The 20792-nt window shown below is 38.8% G+C and overlaps 1 protein-coding gene across 1 annotated transcript in view; it reads right to left on the reverse strand.

Annotated features, from left to right (window-relative positions):
• Positions 1 to 686: 686 nt before the first annotated feature.
• Positions 687 to 20792, reverse strand: part of ERICH3 (glutamate rich 3) — a gene marked incomplete at both ends in the record, with an annotated part of 145727 nt that continues 125621 nt past the window's right edge. Inside the window, 2 exon segments of the mRNA XM_079924004.1 lie at positions 687 to 2917; positions 7856 to 7981. Coding sequence (XP_079780130.1) covers positions 687 to 2917; positions 7856 to 7981 — 2357 coding nt within the window.

Consider the following 20792-nt stretch of genomic DNA (forward strand, 5'->3'; position numbering starts at 1 on the left):
TCTAAGTCTTCCAGAAGACATCTTGAAAATATCCTGAAAAATAACAAAAAGGATAGGACTATGAATATAATCACTCAGGATAGTAGAAACCAGGCACTAAGGATACGAGGGCATCAGGGAAATAGCAGGAACACGAGGAAATGTTGGAAATAATTTTGGTCTTTAGTCTTCAATATTTTACATATATACATATATTTTAACACATTTTAAATATTTTATATATGTTGCAGATATATGCTATATATATTTATTAAACTGCACAAAAGTGCAGAATGGAGACACAGAGCCCATTTAAAGGCGGACAATCACAAAGGGAAATTAATTCTGGAACAGAGTTTAAGCCTTTCCTCCTGTGACCTGTCCTTGTGACACCCTCTCTCCTGTGCACCCATCTCTGGGGCCCTGTAATGGAGGCAAGGAGGATCTCACTGCTTCCTAGAGCTGTGCTTGCCGAGACGGGGGCTGTGACTTAGAGCTGTGAAGGGAACAGAAACTGGTCCCTGTCCGTCTCACCCAGCCCCCTGTCCTGATGGGCTTGGGGCTCAGCAGCCCAGAGTTGAAGGGTGTGTGTGTGCAGACACTGAGAAAGGGATGAGCCAACCCAAAGGGGGGATCTATTTAATCCTGCAGACAGGGCAGGCTTAAACTCACCATCAGCTGCAAAGTCTCTTAGGCCTTCCTGGGGTTCAGCAGAACATCTGGGTCTTCACTTCCTCTGTGCACTGCATGCTCTCGCTTCTCTTGGGCCCCAGTGCAATTGGGCTTTCCAGTGAGTGTTCCTGCGTCCCGTGCACTCTCTCTCCTGGGCTCTGACCCTCTGTCTTGGGAAAATCCCAATCTGAATTCTTCAGCTGCCCCGGACTCCACACGGACTCCGCCTCCTGTGTGGGTTTAGCTTCCCCTCCCTCCCAAGCCGGCCCTGGCGGTGGGGCCCTCCCTTCCAGGTCAGAAGGTTGCCCTGGAGCCTCGACCTCAGGCTCCGTCTCCCAAGTCACTGTCGCCTCCTCCCTGCTCAGCACTGTTTCCTCTACAGCCACCTTGTGTGCAGCTGCCGTTTCTCCGAGTGTCTCATCCACTCTGTGCCAGCTTTCCTCCCCAGCCGCATCTGAGAAGGAGAAGGCTTCATGCGCTTCTGTTTGCCCCCCAGCTGTCTTCGAACCTGCCAACGCCTCCCGCTCTGCGGCTGGTCCTGTCTCTCCTCCTCCTTGGTGGCGACCTTCCTCAGCTACAACCACGCCCCGCGAGCCCCTGTCCCCCTCGGTGTCCCCGTTCTTCATCAGCCCGACCCCCAGAGTGGGCTCTTCAAAAGCCACCTCCTCTGGGTCCTCACCCATCACTTCTTCACTCAACTTTCCTGCCATGGTGGATTCTCCCTCGGGAACATCTTCTTGTGTCCTGGCTGGGACAGCCGCTCCCTGTGGCCCCTGTAAAGGCCCTTCTTTATCCCTCTCCTCCCAGCTCATCAGGCTGTCTTGATGTTTGGCTGCACACTCCCGGGCCTCGCCGGCAGCCCCAGGTGTCTGTGCCTGCCCTGAGAGCTCGCTTTCAGGGGCTCCTGACATCCCCCCTCCTGCAGGGCTCGCGCCCTCGTCCTGCTCTGCGGGGCCCACGTTCTCCCCGAGGCGCAGCCCTGCTCTGCCTCTGCGCCCTGTGTCTCCAGCTTCTCTTGGTCTTTCTCCTCCTTCTTTCCCCCAAACCGTTATGTTTTCCAGGGACTTTTCAAATCCAGGGGATGCTTCAGACATGGTCAGTGAATCCTCTCCTTGCGGCCCTGCGTCTTCAGTCAGTTCAGATGCCCGCACGGCTGCTTCATCTTCAGCCCCATGCCCCATGTCATTTTGGGGGGCTTGTGTCTCTTCCTTGGGTCTTACTTCCTTCATGGGTTCCCCTTCTTCCTCTTTCAACTTTTGCTCTTCTTCTAAAGTGTCTTCATCCTGAGGCGCCTTTGTCCTTGCCACCGCTTCCCTCTCAGAGTTGGTTTCCCCCAGAGGTGTCTTTGGCCTCTCAGCTTTCCTTCTCTCGCACGCTGCACCTGACTCCTCAGGTGACATTTCTTTCCTCTCATCTTCCTTCTTAGACTCTGACTCTATCTCAACCTCCTCCCTTTCCACAGGGCCCTTACGAAGTTCTTCAAGGCTGTCCTCCAAAACCCCCGTCCGAGTTGCCTGGGCCTTCACAGAAGTCCAGGAGCTCAAGGGCGTTTCCCTTCCCAGAACTGCCCCCCTCTCCTTGGCTGGTGCCTCTCCCCACAGGATGGCCTCCTCTACTTTCTCGGGTGTAGCTTCTCCGGGTCCCACGTCCTCTAGGTCTGTGGATGCTTCCCCCTCACTGTCCTCCACACCTGGCTTTGCAGACCCGGCCTCGCTCACAGCCGCTCCCTCAGACTCTCCCTGCTCCGGCCTCGCTGCCTCTCTCAGGGCTGCTGCCTGGCTTGTAAGCACCGCCTTCTCCTCACCCTGCTCCCCGTCAGAAGCTGCCGTCTCCGTCTCCAGCACCGTTTGCTTCAAGGCCTGCTCCTCAGAAGCCTCCCCTTCATTCAGACCTCCAGAATCTCTTGCTGCTTCTTGTCCTCTGAGGTCTAACCCCTCCTTTTGTTGCCTTCTATCCCCTTCTGCTTCTGCCTCTGCCCCACTTACTACGCCCTGAGGGATCGTTCTTTCCTCTGTAAACTGTCCTACTAATGCCGGCTGCTCTACTGTTGGCTTCCACTGCCCCAAGGGAACCTCATTAACCCCTGCTTTTCCCCACGGTGCTGCATCCCCTTTTTCTTCTGTGTCAGCATCCCTGTGTTGGGGACCTCCATCTTCCTCCACTGCTTCTTTCTTCTCCAGTGTATGCTCTTCTGATGCAACTTGCTTGGATTCCTTGTTTGAGCTGAGTGCTGCCCTTTCCTCCACCGCTAAATTCCTATTCAGTGCTATAAAATAAGGTTAGAAATCAAGGTTACTTTAATCAAAGTGCAGGGAGGAGATATTACAAAAAGTCTTAGATATATAAGAGATATTTATATATAATATCAAGGGGCTACTTATATTATCTATACAACATTTTCTTGGTTCTAGGATGCCATTGACTATAACATGTACCATGATTTAACAATGGCTTTTCGTGATGAAAAGAAATGGTATCAAATTTAATGGGCACATTGGTATTAAAGGAAAATTGAACATCAGAAATGTTGAAAACAAACAAAAAGTCCATGTCTTTAAATAATAAAATCTCTCTCTTTCTCTCTCTCTGTCACACACACACACACATACACACACACACACACACACACACATATCCCACTTTCATTTGAAATATTATGACTTGCAGAAAAAATTATGCAACAAGGAAAATAGTGAGGACTTAATCTTAAGAATCATTGTTCCCTACAGCACGTTAATCTTAAGAATCATTGTTCCCTATAGCACCATAATATGCCTGTTAGCTTATGTTTCTTGTACTCATATGGGCATTTAGCAACAGAATCATAATACAATGTGAGCTGATCATTCATTATCCCACACATTACTCCCATTAAAGCTACTATATCTAGATATAGTCATCAAATAACTTTGTAGTTCAAGGTAAGACTTTTTACTAAATACACAAATTTGTATTATAGGTCAGAATACCTCCCATCTACATTCAGAAATTGATTTGCCTTTGGCAAAACAGGATCACAGAGCAAGACAGGACTTTTTAGTCTGGGACAATTTTCAATATAAATAACCTACTTGAAGTATTTCATAAGTTCTCATCCATAATTTCCTGCAAATCTGGGTGTTCTAGCTTTCATACTTCAATAAATACAAGTTCAATATGTTTCTTAGAAGGCTTCAAATAGATTTCTTATTATTTAGCAAATACATGTATTTCTGTTGCAATGATCCATGCAAAATAAATAAAGGCATTTCAGGCCAAATACCCAAAGCATTTAAATTTTCCAATTGCAGAATAATACTTAGGGAGATAGCTTCTAAAATGGTCACCTCAATGTTTTCTATCAATCTAATTTTTTTTCATTTGTAAAACACACTGGACTAGGTGCTATAAAATAAGTTATAAAACCAGGGTGTCAACCTCCAAATTATATAAATTTATAAAGTAGGCAAGTGTGTCTTCCTCACATTTTTTTCTCTTGCTTGCCCTTTTTTCTAGCCATCTCACCCCCACCCCATCACCAACAATCTCCCAGAAACCTAAAGCCCTAATCTTACTCACTTCGTCCCTATTCTGATACCCCATCTGGGAATGTCTTATAACTCCAGTTCCTCTCCTGACGCCACACCTGGCTGTCCTTTTTGCTTTCCCTTGGCCTCTTGCCAGCTATTAAAATAAAACATTTTGAAGTAAGACAATAATAGCACATATTACATTTCCCTTAAAAATGCATTTGGGGGCTTCCCTGGTGGTACAGTGGTTGAGAGTCCACCTGCTGATGCAGAGGACATGGGTTCGTGCCCCAGTCCAGGAAGATCTCACGTGCTGCGGAACGGCTGGGCCCATGAGCCATGGCCGCTGAGCCTGTGCGTCCGGAGCCTGTGCTCCGCAACAGGAGGGGCCACAACAGTGAGAGGTCCGTGTAACGCAAAAAAAAAAAAAAAAAAAAAAAAAAGCTACAGTAATCAAGACAGTATGGTACTGGCACAAAAACAGAAATATAGATCAATGCAACAAGATAGAAAGCCCAGAGATAAACCCGTGCACATATGGTCACCTTATCTTTGATAAAGAAGGCAAGAATATACAATGGAGAAAAGACAGCCTCTTCAATAAGTGGTGCTGGGAAAACTGGACAGCTACATGTAAATGAATTAAATTAGAATACTCCCTAACACCATACACAAAAATAAACTCAAAATGGATTAAAGACCTAAATGTAAGGCCAGACAGTATAAAACTCTTAGAGGAAAACATAGGCAGAACACTCTATGACATAAATCACAGCAAGATCCTTTTTGACCCACCTCGTAGAGAAATGGAAATAAAAACAAAAATAAACAAATGGGACCTAATGAAACTTAAAAGCTTTTGCACAGCAAAGGAAACCATAAACAGGATGAAAATACAACCCTCAGAATGGGAGAAAATATTTGCAAACGAAGCAACTGACAAAGGATTAATCTCCGAAATTTACAAGCAGCTCATGGAGCTCAATATCACAAAAACAAACAACCCAATCCAAAAATGGGCAGAAATAGAGATTTCTAAATAGAGATTTCTCCAAAGAAGATATACAGATCACCAACAAACACATGAACGAAAGCTCAACATCACTAATCATTAGAGAAATGCAAATCAAAACTACAATGAGGTATCACCTCACACCAGTTAGAATGGCCATCATCAAAATATCTACAAACAGTAAATGCTGGAGAGAGTGTGGAGAAAAGGGAACACTCTTGCACTGTTGGTGGTAATGTAACTTGATACAGCCAGTATGGAGGTTCCTCAAAAAACTAAAAATTGAACTACCATACAACCGAGCAATCCCACTACTGGGCATATACCCTGAGAAAACCATAATTCAAAAAGAGTCATGTACCACAATGTTCATTGGAGCTCTATTTACAATAGCCAGGACATGGAAGCAACCTAAGAGTCCATCAACAGATGAATGCATAAAGAAGATGTGGCACATATATACAATGGAATATTAGCCATAAAAAGAAACGAAATTATTTGTAGTGAGGTGGATGGACCTAGAGTCTGTCATACAGAGTGAAGTAAGTCAGAAAGAGAAAAACAAATACCATATGCTAACACATATGTATGGAATCTAAAAAATAATTTTAAAAAATGGTTCTGAAGAACCTAGGAGCAGGACAGGAATAAAGACGCAGTCGTAGAGAATGGACTTGAGGACACGGGGAGGGGGAAGGGTAAGCTGGGATGAAGTGAGAAAGTGGCATTGACATATATACACTACCAAATGTAAAATAGATAGCTAGTGGGAAGTAGCGGCATAGCACAGGGAGATCAGCTCGGTGCTTTGTGTCACCTAGAGGGGTGGGATGGGGAGGGTGTGAGGGAGACACAAGAGGGAGGGGATATGAGGATATATGTATACGTATAGCTGATTCACTCTGTTATACAGCAGAAACTAACACACCATTGTACAGCAATTATACTCCAATAAAGATGTCTAAAAATAAAGTCAGTTATGAAAAATATTTAAAGAAAGTCCTCTGTTTTGCTAAGCTGGCCTCTAAATTTATGGAGTTAAAGAACATTCAGAAATACAGGGTAATAAAATTGACTAGCCACCATGTAATAATATACTATGCCTAAATTCTAGGAGAGAAAGTGCTAATGGCATCCAGCTGAGCTATTACATGCACACACACACACACACACACACACTCACACACACACAGGGGAGTCAGACATGACATTTCTGAAGCAAGGGAGAAAGAGTAATTGAAGCTCTTCTAAGAAATATCAATACAAAAATATGACATGTTCTTGATAGCAACCTCATGGGCTTTTGGGGGGAAAAAATAACGAATATAAGAAAGTGAGCAATGTTCACAAACTAGGGAAATCTGATTTAGTGGCTGAGTGTGTACTTGGGAGTCAGGCAGACCTGGGTGAGAATGCCAGCTCTGCCACGTAGTTGTATGAACTTGGGAAATAACACTTCTCTAAGCCTTCATTGTCTTATCCATATAACGGGAATAGCAACACTTGACTCACAGAATCCTTGTGAGAGTAAACCATAAAATGCTTAGCACAGTGCCTTGTTAGGAAGCCCTAACAAACCTTCCTTACACACTCCCCTCCCACTGCATACAATGTATGATATTTTCTTGCTTGAATTGGATTTAATAGACAACAACAACTCTACCTGCCTTGCAGAAGTTTGGGGAGGTACACTAGAACTCCTCTGGTTGAACGCCCACTACGAAAGATTTGGATTCTCGAAGCTCAGTGTCCTTCTGCAACTCAGCCCACTGCAAGTTCAAGTGTCACCTGGTCCTCTCCACATTGCTCCGGGGGAACGGGAGCTCAGGGAACCAGCACAAGTGCAAATCGTCTGGCTGCTTCTATTTATTGTGAGTAATAAAGTCCTTTTTCTCTGACCGAGGAGTTTTGTGTCTTCTGATGTACCTGTGGCTGGCTAACTTATTTACTTGATAATAGAGTGAAATCTCATATACCTCCCAGCACTTGATGCCTGTTATTAAAAATTGGAGGTGGGGGTACTGTGACCATATGAGGAATAAAATGAATCACCCTCCCCCTGCCAACTGCCACACACACATACGTGTATTCAAATCAGGGTGTTTTTTAAAATTCATCCACTAAATATAGGGAAACCTGATTTCAAGGGCACGGGCTGTTTGACCAGATATGTATGAGTCATGGTCTGTTGAATCACTCTAATGTGCACTCTTGCAGCTGGAATACTCATCACCAAGAGCCAGGTCATTTGCTGATGGCAATGAATACTTCCTGAATTTTAAAAAATAAGGAGTTCAAGTAAATCCTCGTGAAATGTGCCTGGGCTCTTCATGTCTCCAGTGGGTCAGTTAGGTATATCCACCTACCTGGTCAGCTAACTGGGAGGCAGGCTAAGAAATAAGACTGGTCTGAAAATCCCTACCAGTATTTTTCATTATCTGAAGTCCTTTTTTAAAAAATTCTAAGCACCACTGTATTCAAAAAAGAATGATAACTTTCATATCTGCTGTCAGCTCCAAAGCTCCCCTTAATGCTTCCACCTCCTGCCATCATATTCACTAGTTGAAAAGAAAATAAAGGTGGTAGAAGGAGGAAACAAGGATAGGAAGATGAAAGATGGAAACAGCACTGTCTTTTGCAGAAGATTTCTGAAGGTCTTTCCTAGGTAATGATGTGCCCTTACCTGCACCTGTGTCAATCTCCACCTTCCTTGAGTGCTTCTCTCCTCTGTCTGCACTGCTAACACCAGACTCAGAGTCATAGTGGCAGTGGCAGCCGGGACCCACATCTTCAGCTACTACCTGTCCAACTGATTGGAGACCATATAAAATATCAAAACGTGTTTAAAACAGGTCATGGAAACATTGTAAGTGGAACAGCAGCAAGTGGGATTAATTTAAAAGCATTCACCTTAAAATATGACTCTTTTTAACATTTATTAAGATTAAACAGAGTTCAAGCTATGATTTCAAAAAGAAAACACAATAGAAGATCATGAAGTAAAGAAATCCATGTAAAGAAATACTTGCATTAAAAAAAAACAAGGCAACAGCCAGAAGCAGTGATGGATTTGCCAAATACACATGCAATGAGATGACTGGAAAGGAGTTTAGTTGCCTTTTGCTTTTTAGAAACATGTTATGGCTTTTATAATCCCAATCATCACTATTCCATTAGGTTTCTAAAACTACCAGAACTGACTATACTATAAGCATTTCATCCATTAGTAGATTTTAGTGATTTGACCCCAATACTCACTCCATGTGACCAGAGCAAAAAAGCTATTGCATGATTCTTATAAATTTGACAGTAAAAACTGTTGTAGAGATTCCTGTTATCTGCAGCTGTTTACTGGCCCTGAACTTTAGGAACACAAAGACCTAAGAAGTTCAAGTCCCATACTAACTGTGTCAGCTTGGGTACGTTCTTTGGCCTAAGCCTAAGCCTCAGTTTACCCATCTGTCAAAAAAAGATATCTACTCAGTGGTTATATTGGAAGGATTAAATGAAATCATACCTGTAGAACACGCTTATATTTCACTTATTAGCAAGTGCCTGAGCACCTAATAAATAATAATAGATGATAAAATGATGAGCATGTCTATTATAAGTATTATCGCCCAACCTGATAATTCTCGACAACACTTTAATATCCATTAACTTTGTCTTTAGTGTCTGACACATCCCTGTCTATATCCCTTGCCTATCATCTGATGACCTGTGTCTCTAAATCCCTGACATCTTTCATTATGCCACCTCCTGGTTAACAAAAGTTCACTCAAATAACACTAGACCTAGATTTGCCCTCCTAGATAAGAGCACAGTTTCTCCAAAATACCCTTTCCCCCCTCCCTCCCTCCCTCGCTCTCTATCTCTCCCTTTCCTTCTCTGCCTACCTTCTCTCTTCCTTTCTTGCTTTCTTTCCTCTCAGATATTCTGAGCAATTTGGTCCAAAGACTGTACTTCAAGAAAAAACACAACTAGAATGTGGACCCTTGCTCAGTTTAAGGTGGATTGCTAAGGAGCAGTTAGTTACTTACTGATCCCTCTGTGTTTGGAAACAAATAGTGAAATATCTGCCTCATGTGGCTTTTGGAGAAAAAATGGAAAGACTTAACTATAGTAATCCTAAGATAACAAACATGGAAATAAAAAGAGGTGCATCACATAGTTCCAATGTATTCTCTTTAAAAATTTTTTTGAACGTCAGTTTTCCTCATTCATCCAATACACCAAATAAAAAATGTCTTTTACAGTAATTTAAAGATGACATCAACTCATGAAACTTAGGTTATAGTTGGATTTTTTAAAACCAAGTCAACCTTTAGTTTAGTAACTTTATAACACAGTACCTATAAGTTAAATATCATCTTACCCACAGCACTGTATAACTAGAGAGTTTAAATAAATAGTGTTTTAGGTCTTTGTGTATAAATCTGCTTTGCTGACTAAGCAATAGAAATCCCAAGAATGGTAGGCAGGAGGGTTGGAGGAAGCCTGATTTGGTATCAATTACTGAAGCTTTGTTTCATCAGAGCCAACAGGACATCTAGGTTTCTCCCCCAAGTAGTCCATAGGCTAAAAAGAAATATGGTTTATTTTACAAATATTGAATCATTATGTTGTACACCTGAAATTAATATAATGCTGTATGTCAATTATACATCAATTGAAAATTTTTTCAATATGGTTTACAAAAATAATAATAAACAATTAGCAGCTATTGAACCAAAAGACTATTCTAAGAAGCCAAACAATACTAGCATAATCTGAAAATTACAACTCACTCAGAATTGCCTGAAGCATGTAATCCTTCTGTCTCAGGACTGTAATCACCACTTGCCCATGTCAGCTGGCTTGCCCCTGGAGGATTAGGCTTTGGAAGTCGATGAGAGCCTGGACAGTTAGGTGCTGCCTGCTTCAGATTCAGCAAGAATGGGACACTGGCCTGAGCATTAAGGATTTATTAGGTGTGAGATCAGAAAAGACCCCACTTGGTCATTTTTTTCTCAGATGTTCTTCTGAAACTGAAACTTAAAAGCAAGACCTTGGCCAGTGTCTGACTTTGACTGTTTTCCACCTACAGTAAAGGAGGACTATGCATGCTGAGACTCCCACACCAGCAATGTGACACATCACCCTGTTTCCTCTATCTTTTTAGCCCTTCATCCCTCAAGGCTCCGCTCCTTCACCTTGCTATAAAGATGACCATTAAAGCAAAGAGAGTTGTCAGTTCCCACAGCATCTGTAGCAAAATGGAAGAGGCTCAAACAGAGAATTTCACAGAAAAATACTTTTTCCATTCAAATGATATAGGATATTTCAAGATGTTTTTAAAATACCAAAATATTATTGCATTCCAATGTGAGCTTTTTTTTATTATGAAAACAAACATATTTTAAAATAATATAAACATTGTACTTCCCCAAAATATGAAAATAGTACATATTCACTACTTAAAGCTTGAAACAATAAAAAGTACAGAGAGGAAAACAAAAATATCCTAGTTTCACCACTCAGAAACAAATACTAGTTAACATTTTGGCAGATTTCTAAGTATTTTTTACTCTTACTTAGATGACATTTTGTATCCCATTTTATTCATTTAGCAATATATTGTGACTATATCCACATATCATTAAATAAGAACTATTCTTCAATAACTGCACAGAATATTCTAATAAGGTTTTACTAAAATTTGGCTAACCAACTGCCTAGTGTTAAATATTCAATTATTTCCATTTTTGTGATTAAAAAGCTACTTAAAATACTACTTATAATTATTTTATTATTTCTGACTATTGCCTTAGGATAAATTGTTGGAACTGGAATTGCTGGGTCAAAGAACATGATAATTTTTAGAAGCTTTTGATATATGTTTCTCTTTGTACTTCAAAAAAGGAGGTATCAATTAACAATTTCACCTATAATGATGAGAGGCCTTATGTCCCTGTACTATTGCTGACAGTTCTCAATTTCCACCAATTCTTTCTAAATTTGATAATTTAGTTATTGAAAAGTGGTAGCAAGGATATGGTTTGTAATATTAGTAGGCAAGCTTTCCAAATTCATTCCCTTTCCTCTGCTTGCTTTGAAACTACACAAATTGTTCCCATCTTAAAACATGCTAAGAAGAATAACTGAGGCAGAAGAATGGATAAGTGACGTGGAAGATAAAATAGTGGAAATAACTACCACACAGCACAATAAAGAAAAAAGAATGAAAAGAATTGAGGACAATCTCAGAGACCTTTGGGGAAACATTAAATGCACCTACATTTGAATTATAGGGGTCCCAGAAGAAGAGAAAAAAAAAGCGATTGAAAAAATATTTGAAGAGACTATAGTTAACAACTTCTCTAATATGGGTAAGGAAATAGTCAATCAATTCCAGGAAGCGCAGAGAGTCCCATACAGGATAAATCCAAGGAGAAACACACTAAGACACATATTAATCAAACTATCAAAAATTAAATACAAAGAAAAAATATTAAAAGCAGCAAGGGAAAAGCAACAATTAACATACAAGGGAATCCCCATAACCATCTTTCGGCAGAAACTCTGCAAGCCAAAAGGGAGAGGCAGGACATATTTAAAGTGATGAAAGGGAAAAACCGACAACCAAGGTTACCCAGCAAGGATCCCATTCAGATTCGATGGAGAAATGAGCACCTTTACAGATAAGCAAAAGGTAAGAGAATTCAGAACCACCAAACCAGCTCTACAACAAATGCGAAAGGAACTTCTCTAGGCAGGAAACACGAGAGAATGAAAAGACTTACAATGACAAACCCAAAACAATTAAGAAAATGGTAATAGGAAAAAACATATCAATAATTACCTTAAATGTAAATGGATTAAATGCTCTAACCAAAAGACATACACTGGCTGAATGGACACAAAAACAAGGCCCATATATAGGCTGTCTACAGGAGACCCACTTCAGACCTAGGGACACATACAGACTGAAAGTGAGGGGATAGAAAAAGATATTCCATGCAAATGGAAATCAAAAGAAAGCTGAAGTAGCAATTCTCATATCAGACAGAAGAGACTTTAAAATAAAGACTATTACAAGAGACAAAGAAGGACACTACAGAATGATCAAGGGATCAATCCAAGAAGAAGATATAACAATTGTAAATATTTATGCACCCAACATAGATGTACCTCAATACATAAGGCAAATGCTAACAGCCATAAAAGGGGAAACTGACAGTAACACAATCATAGTACGGGACTTTAACACCCCACTTTCACCAATGGACAGATCATCCAAAATGAAAATAAATAAGGAAACACAAGCTTTAAATGATACATTAAACAAGATGGCCTTAATTGATATTTATAGGACATTCCATCTAAAAACAACAGGGTACACTTTCTTCTCAAATGCTCATGGAACATTCTCCAGGATAGATCATATCTTGGGTCACAAATCAAGCCTTGGTAAATTTAAGAATATTTAAATTGTTTCAAGTATCTTTTCCGACCACAATGCTATGAGACCAGATATCAATTACAGGAAATAATCTGTAAGAAATACAAACACATGGAAGCTAAACAACACACTACTTAGTAACCAACAGATCACTGAATAAATCAAAGAGGAAATCAAAAAATACCTAGAAACAAATGACAATGAAAACACGATGACCCAAAACCTATGGGATGCAGCAAAAGCAGTTCTAAGAAGGAAGTTTATACCAATACAATCCTACCTTAAGAAACAAAAAACATCTCAAATAAACAAACTAACCTTACATCTAGAGCAATTAGAGAAAGAAGAACCAAAAACCTCCAAAGTTAGCAGAAGGAAAGAAATCATAAAGATCAGATCAGAAATAAATGAAAAAGGAATAAAGGAAACAATAACAAAGATCAATAAAACTAACAGCTGGTTCTTGAGAAGATAAAAAAAAATTGATAAACCATTAGCTGGACTCATCAAGAAAAAAAGGGAGAAGATTCAAATCATTAGAATTAGAAATGAACAAGGAGAAGTAACAAGTTACACTGAAGAAATACAACGGATCATGAGAGATTTCTACAAGCAAATATATGCCAATAAAATGGACAACCTGGAAGAAATGGACAAATTCTTAGAAAAGCACAACCTTTCAAGACTGAACCAGGAAGAAACAGAAAATATAAACAGACCAATCACAAGCACTGAAATTGAAACTGTGATTTAAAATCTTCCAACAAACAAAAATCCAGGACCAGATGGCTTCACAGGCAAATTCTATCAAAAATTTAGAGAAGAGCTAACACCTATCCTTCTCAAACTCTTCCAAAATATAGCAGAGGGAGGAACACTCCCAAACTCATTCTATGAGCACACCATCACCCTGATACCAAAACCAGACAAAGATGTCACAAAAAAAGAAAACTACAGGCCAATATCACTGATGAACATAGATGCAAAAATCCTCAACAAAATACTAGCAAACAGAATCCAATAGCACATTAAAAGCATCATATACCATGATCCAGTGGGGTTTATCCCAGGAATGCAAGGATGCTTCAATATACACAAATCAATCAATGTGATAAACCATATTAACAAATTGAAGGAGAAAAAAACATATAATCATCTCAATAGATGCAGGAAAAGCTTTTGACAAAATTCAACACCCATTTATGATAAAAACCCTGCAGAAAGTAGGCATAGAGGGAACTTACCTCAACATAATAAAGGCCATATATGACAAACCCACAGCCAACATCATTCTCAATGGTGAGAAACTGAAACCATGTCCACTAAGATCAGGAACCAGACAAGGCTGTCCATTCTCACCACTATTATTCAACATAGTTTTGGAAGTTTTAGCCACAGCCATCAGAGAAGAAAAAGAAATAAAAGGAATCCAAATCAGAAAAGAAGAAGTAAAGCTGTCACTGTTTGCAGATGACATGATACTATACATAGAGAATCCTAAAGATGCTACCAGAAAACTACTAGAGCTAATCAATGAATTTGTTAAAGTAGCAGGTTATAAAATTAATGCACAGAACTCTCATGCATTCCTCTACACTAATGATGAAAAATCTGAAAGATAAATTAAGGAAACAGTCTCATTTACCACTGCAACAAAAAGAATAAAATATCTAGGAATAAACCTACCTAAGGAGACAAAAGACCTGTATGGAGAAAACTATAAGACAATGATGAAAGAAATTAAAGATGATACAAACAGATGCAGAGATATTCCATGTTCTTGGATTGGAAGAATCAACAGTGTGAAAATGACTATACTACCCAAAGCAATCTACAGATTCAATGCAATGCCTATCAAACTACCAATGGCATTCTTCACAGAACTAGAACAAAAAATTTCACAATTTGCATGGAAACACAAAAGACCCTGAATAGCCAAAGCAATCTTGAGAACGAAAAATGGAGCTGGAGGAATCAGGCTCTCAGACTCCAGACTATACTACAAAGCTACAGTAATCAAGACAGTATGGTGCTGGCACAAAAACAGAAATATAGATCACTGGAACAGGATAGAAAGCCCAGAGACACACCCACGCACATATGGTCACCTTATCTTTGATAAAGGAGGCAATAATATACAATGGAGAAAAGACAGCCACTTCAATAAGTGGTGCTGGTTAAACTGGACAGCTACATGTAAAAGAATGAAATTAGAACACTCCCTAACAAACACCATACACAAAAATAAACTCAAAATGGATTAAAGACCTAAATGTAAGGCCAGACACTATAAAACTCTTAGAGGAAAACATCGGTAGAACACTCCATGACATAAATCATAGCAAGATCCTTTTTGACCCACCTCTGAGAGAAATGGAAATAAAAACAAAAATAAACAAATGGGACCTAGTGAAACTTAAAAGCTTTTGCACAACAAAGGAAACCATAAACAAGACAAACAGAAAACCCTCAGAATGGGAGAAAATATTTGCAAACGAAGCAACTGACAAAGGATTAATCTCCAAAATTTACAAGCAGCTCATGCAGCTGAATATCAAAAAATCAAACAACACAATCCAAGAATGGGCAGAAGACCTAAATAGACATTTCTCCAAAGATATAGAGATTGCCAACAAACACATGAAAGGATGCTCAACATCACTAATCATTAGAGAAATGCAAACCAAAACTACAATGAGGTATCACCTCACACTGGTCAGAATGGCCATCATCAAAAAATGTACAAACAGTAAATGCTGGAGAGAGTGTGGAGAAAGGGAACCCTCTTGCACTGTTGGTGGTAATGTAACTTGATACAGCCAGTATGGAGGTTCCTCAAAAACTAAAAATTGAACTACCATACAACCGAGCAATTCCACTACTGGGCATATACCCTGAGAAAACCATAATTCAAAAAGAATCATGTACCACAATGTTCATTGGAGCTCTATTTACAATAGCCAGGACATGGAAGCAACCTAAGTGTCCATCGATAGATGAATGGATAAAGAAGATGTGGCATATATATACAATGGAATATTACTCAGCCATAAAAAGAAACAAAATTGATTTGTTTGTAGTGAGGTGGATGGACCTAGAGTCTGTCATACAGAGTGAAGTAAGTCAGAAAGAGAAAAACCAATACCATATGCTAACACATATATATGGAATCTAAAAAAAAATAAATGGTTCTGAAGAACCTAGGGGCAGGACAGGAATAAAGACACAGACGTAGAGGATGGACTTGAGGACATGGGGAGGGAGAAGGGTAAGCTGGCAGGAAGTGAGAGAGTAACGTGAACATATATACACTACCAAAGGTAAAACATATTGCTAGTGGGAAGCAGCTGCATAGCACAGGGAGATCACCTCAGTGCTTTGTGTCCTCCTAGAGGGGTGGGAGGGAGACGCAAGAGGGAGGAGATATGGGGATATATGTATATGCATAGCTGATTCAATTTGTTATACAGCAGAAACTAACACACCATTATAAAGCAATTATATGCCAATAAACATGTTTTTTTTTAAAAATGCTAAGTATTTTGAGCAATTCTATATCAGAAGAACGTTTTGCCAAGAACTTTTCATTTGAATTTTAAGAACATAAGAAGGCAATAAAAGCTGAGTAAATATATATGCAGGTTTATTCCAAGTTCCCAGTCACCTTGAAAACTATGCGTGTTCTTTGATCATTCTTTGTGTAGCCAATCAATTATCTTCCCAACAACTCACTATGACAAAATTCATGACTTACATCATCTACCTATACAGTAAAGATGTTCCTGTGTTACCTTTGTCATTGAAACATTGCTTACAAAGATCCAGGATTAATCACAACTCAAGACCACAGCTGTTCGAAGATAACATACTCAGAAAGCTAAATTCTGTCCTCCACACAGTAGCAAGAATCTTTTCAAAACTTTCAGCTCATGTCATTTGTATGCACTAATTTTTCCAATGGCTTCCTACCTCAGAATAAACTCCTCCCAACGGCCTATAAGTTTTTCCCTCTGACCTCATTTCCTCCAGTCTCTGGCTTGTCCATTCTGCTCCTGTCACACTGACCTCCTTCCAAATTCTTCACTCAACAACGATGCTCCCAATTTAGACTCTGTGCATTTGCTCGGCCTTCTGCTTCCTGTGCTCCTTCTTCACATGACAGAGTGGCTCACCCCTGCACCTCATTCTGGTCTTTGCTCAAATGTCCCCTCACTGAGAGAGGACAGCCCTAAAAAATACTACCCCTTCCTCAAACCATCACTCTATGTCCTTACCTTGACTTTCTTTTCTGCTAGCACTTAGCCCAGATGCCCCATTACATGTTTATCTTTCACTTGTTAGGCACATCTCCTCCTTGAATATAATCTCCCATATAGGGAAGGACTTCGTTATGTTCACACCAGGGACAGTGTGGCATAAAGCAGATACCTAACAAATATTTCAGAAGAAATCTATTGAAACAAACAGCTATATGCTTTCACAATTCATTCAGAAATTGTATTTAGACTGCAACTCATAACACGTGATTTTCTTGTTCTTTCATCGAGACCATTCTATCCTGCCTATGTGATGATAAAATTGCATTTTACTTTAGTCCTAACAATTTTTAGGTCTATATTACCTGGCCAAGCACTATGACTTCCACTGATTCATATGTAAAAGTATAAAATGCCTACTTCTACATACATTTTACTTTATACTATATGATACTTTATTCTTAATATATTATTTATATTCATAATGTATAAATTATATTAATTTCACAAATCCACATGAATTGTTCCATCATTAGAACACCATGTGTCACAATGCATTAAGACAGCTTAAATTAAAAATAACAGAGAAAAATAAACACACAAAAATAACACTATGCCCTATAATACTGAATTAACTCTCAAGGGCACTATCTCATTGTAGCTAGCAATTATAATCTTTTACCTTATCCACTTCACTGCATATGACATATCTTTTATATAAATTCACCTGATTTGTTGGTGGACTGGACAAAGCCCAATTAAGTGTGACATATTATAAAATAGTTAGAAGGAAGTTATCATTTTATGTTATCAGCCTGAAAGGTAAGAAGGCATTGACTGTAGTACTTTACAAATTTATCCGTTACTATGATCTTAAGTGAAAACAATTCAGATTAAGTTGTATTAACTTAGACTCAACAAAACATCATTCATTGTACATCATTTTTTCAGTCCATAGACTTATTCTTAACATAATCACAATTTTTATTCTAGGTCTACTTGAAATTGATTAATTCAGTGCTATACAAAATGAGATAGAATCTTTTACACATTATCTCAGCCCCCATTTCACTGCAATCTAAGGTTCTAATCAGGGAGCTAAATAAAATACACACGTTTCAATCTTCACCAGCCTTCTGATCTAACTCATATAAGCTGTGACCTAAATGACCTTCATTTCAAGCATATAACTTTGATTCTATCCCTCTCTCCCTCAGCCACCTTACTGAAGGCCCAGTTAAGGAGGAGGAACCACCATAACCTCTTTGCTTGGCATCAATATCAATATAACTCACGATACTTTCAAGACCTGGCTTATTTTATCTGAAATTTTCTTAGGAATATAAAGGCTTTTGAGAATATCTGTCACTTCCTTTAGTCTATTATTCTAAATATTTACAAATTTATTGCATCATTTCCTTGAGTTTATTTTAAAAACATTAGCACCCAGCTGTCATAATCTACTAATCCTTAGGTTTTGGTACCATAATCCTTCTACATCGTTCTGAATATTTTACATGGTCTTTGTTTTATTTTGCTTATTAATATCTTATTTTCCACTGTACTTTATTCACTCTGCCTCTGGGCCTCTGTAATAGAGAAATTTTGTTCTTTTGTGGAAGATGGACCATAGAACAAATCTACCAGTTCTTACAAAGAAGGCAACATATTTTTAAGAAAAGTTGCAAAGTTATGATACCAAGGCAATACAATGGCATAACATATACAGTAAATAAGAATAAAAGTACAGTTATATGTGCTGATATAAAAAGATATTCAGGATACAGTGTTAAGTGAAAAAAGCAAGTTGTAAAACAAAAATGTATCATGTTTCCATCTGTATATAAAAATAAGTCTGTATATATATAATATATGAATGCACTTATATATGTGTGTATATAGAGAAAATTTTCTGGAATCATGCACACAAAAAAACTTTTCCACAGTTATCTATCTCTCAGGAAAAAGAATAAAGGCCAGGGAAGGAAGCCTTTAGCTTTCATCTTATTCTCATCTGTTCTGTATAAACTTTTCAACCAATCTTTTCAAAGAAAAAATTTTTTTTCAAAAACCTTAAAATGTCTATTACCTTTGATCCAGAAAGTAAACTTCTTGGAACCTAGCCTAAGAAAATAATTATTAATTTCAAATTATCATAGGTAATAAGATACTAGAGTACTACTAGTAGTAGTAAAAATAGGAAAAATAGGGAAATGTTTACATTATGAACAAACCACAGAATGGAATAATACACAGACATTAAACATATTCATGAAGATTACATAATAACATAAAAATACTTATGGTATAAGGTTAAGAATAAAAAGCAAAATATAACATTGTATGGAAATATGAAAACATAACTTGTAAACTCTAACTTTAGAAATAAAAAGACTGACCATATGTTAAAGGTGATTTTTGTGTGTGATAAATCTATAGATAATTTTAAGCCATCTTTTCTCTATTTTCTAAATGTTATTTCATAAGCTGTTAATGAAAAATAAACACTGATAAAGAGGTTTGGTACATATATTAGAGCATAAGAGAGATAAATAATCATAAACGTTGTCATCTAGTGTTGAACCCACCTCAATGAAAAGATAATAACAAAATGTTTTAAAATTATAGATGTCACCAAGTCAAGAACACAAGTTTCCCATAATAGTTGAGAAAAATAATAAACCTATACACTCTTCATTTCACAAATCCAGAGGGGGGAAAATAAAACCCACTCTCGGGCTTCCCTGGTGGCGCAGTGGTTGAGAGTCCGCCTGCCGATGCAGGGGACATGGGTTTGTGTCCCGGTCCGGGAAGATCCCACATGCCGCGGAGCGGCTAGGCCCGTGAGCCATGGCCGCTGGGCCTGCACGTCCGGAGCCTGTGCTCCGCAACGGGAGAGGCCACAACAGTGAGAGGCCCGAGTACCACAAAAAAAACCTCACTCTCTTCCAAGTGATATGATCCTAGTCGAATACTTCTGTTATTCTATTTATCCCCTAATTTCAACCTATATCATGTGCATCTTATTTTACAAAAAGTTGTCTACTTCCATAAATCCAGGTAAACAATCTAGTTTTCTGAAGTGGAAATAAAAGAAATACTAGTAATAATGTCAATGTTGCTACTGAACTTTAACATCCGTACCTTTTTGGTCAGCAGTTTGCCAAATTGTACAAATTTTCTAGATTATACATTACATGTACCAGAATTGAATGATAAAATCCGAGATCAAAAATTTGAATTATTTTATAAAGGGGCTTCAAATGTATGGTAATAAGAATCTTTACTCACATATGGCAAAATCATTTTGAAAATTTTGGGGGTCTTAATGTTATAATTCTAAGGCAGAGGTTGGCAAACTTTTTCTGTAAAGGGCCAAACAGTGAATCCTTAGGGCTTCGTGGGCCATAGGGTCTCTGTTGCAACTACCTAACTCTGCCCTTGTAGAGCAAAAGCAGCCACTAAGAATATGTAAATAAATAAGCATGACTCTAGTCCAATAAAACTTTATTTTCTGGCACTGAAATGTGAATTTAATATAATTTTCACATATCACATATTCTTCTTCTTTTGATTTTTTCCAACCTTTTAAAAATGAAAGAAAAGAAAAGAGAAAAAAACATTCTTCACTCACAGGCAATACAAAAAGAAAAGGTGGTAGGCCAGATTTGGCTCGTGGGCTGAAGTTTGTCAAACTGCTCATTCTAGAGTTTTTGTTTAACGTATTCCAAGGTTATATCCCTTGCTACTTCCTGCTGTTTGGCATGCTTTATCCTCCTCCATTCCACCTTCAAAATCTTATCTAACCTTTAAAGCCTTCCTCAAATATGTCCTTCACGAAAACTTTCAAGGTGACTTCATCAAATGAGTCTTCTCTTCCTTTGAAGCCCCATAACATGTGTACCCTCTCTGGTTTTACATGT

The sequence above is a fragment of the Stenella coeruleoalba genome, assembly GCF_951394435.1.
Source record: "Stenella coeruleoalba genome assembly, chromosome: 1".
Lineage (NCBI taxonomy): Eukaryota > Metazoa > Chordata > Mammalia > Artiodactyla > Delphinidae > Stenella > Stenella coeruleoalba.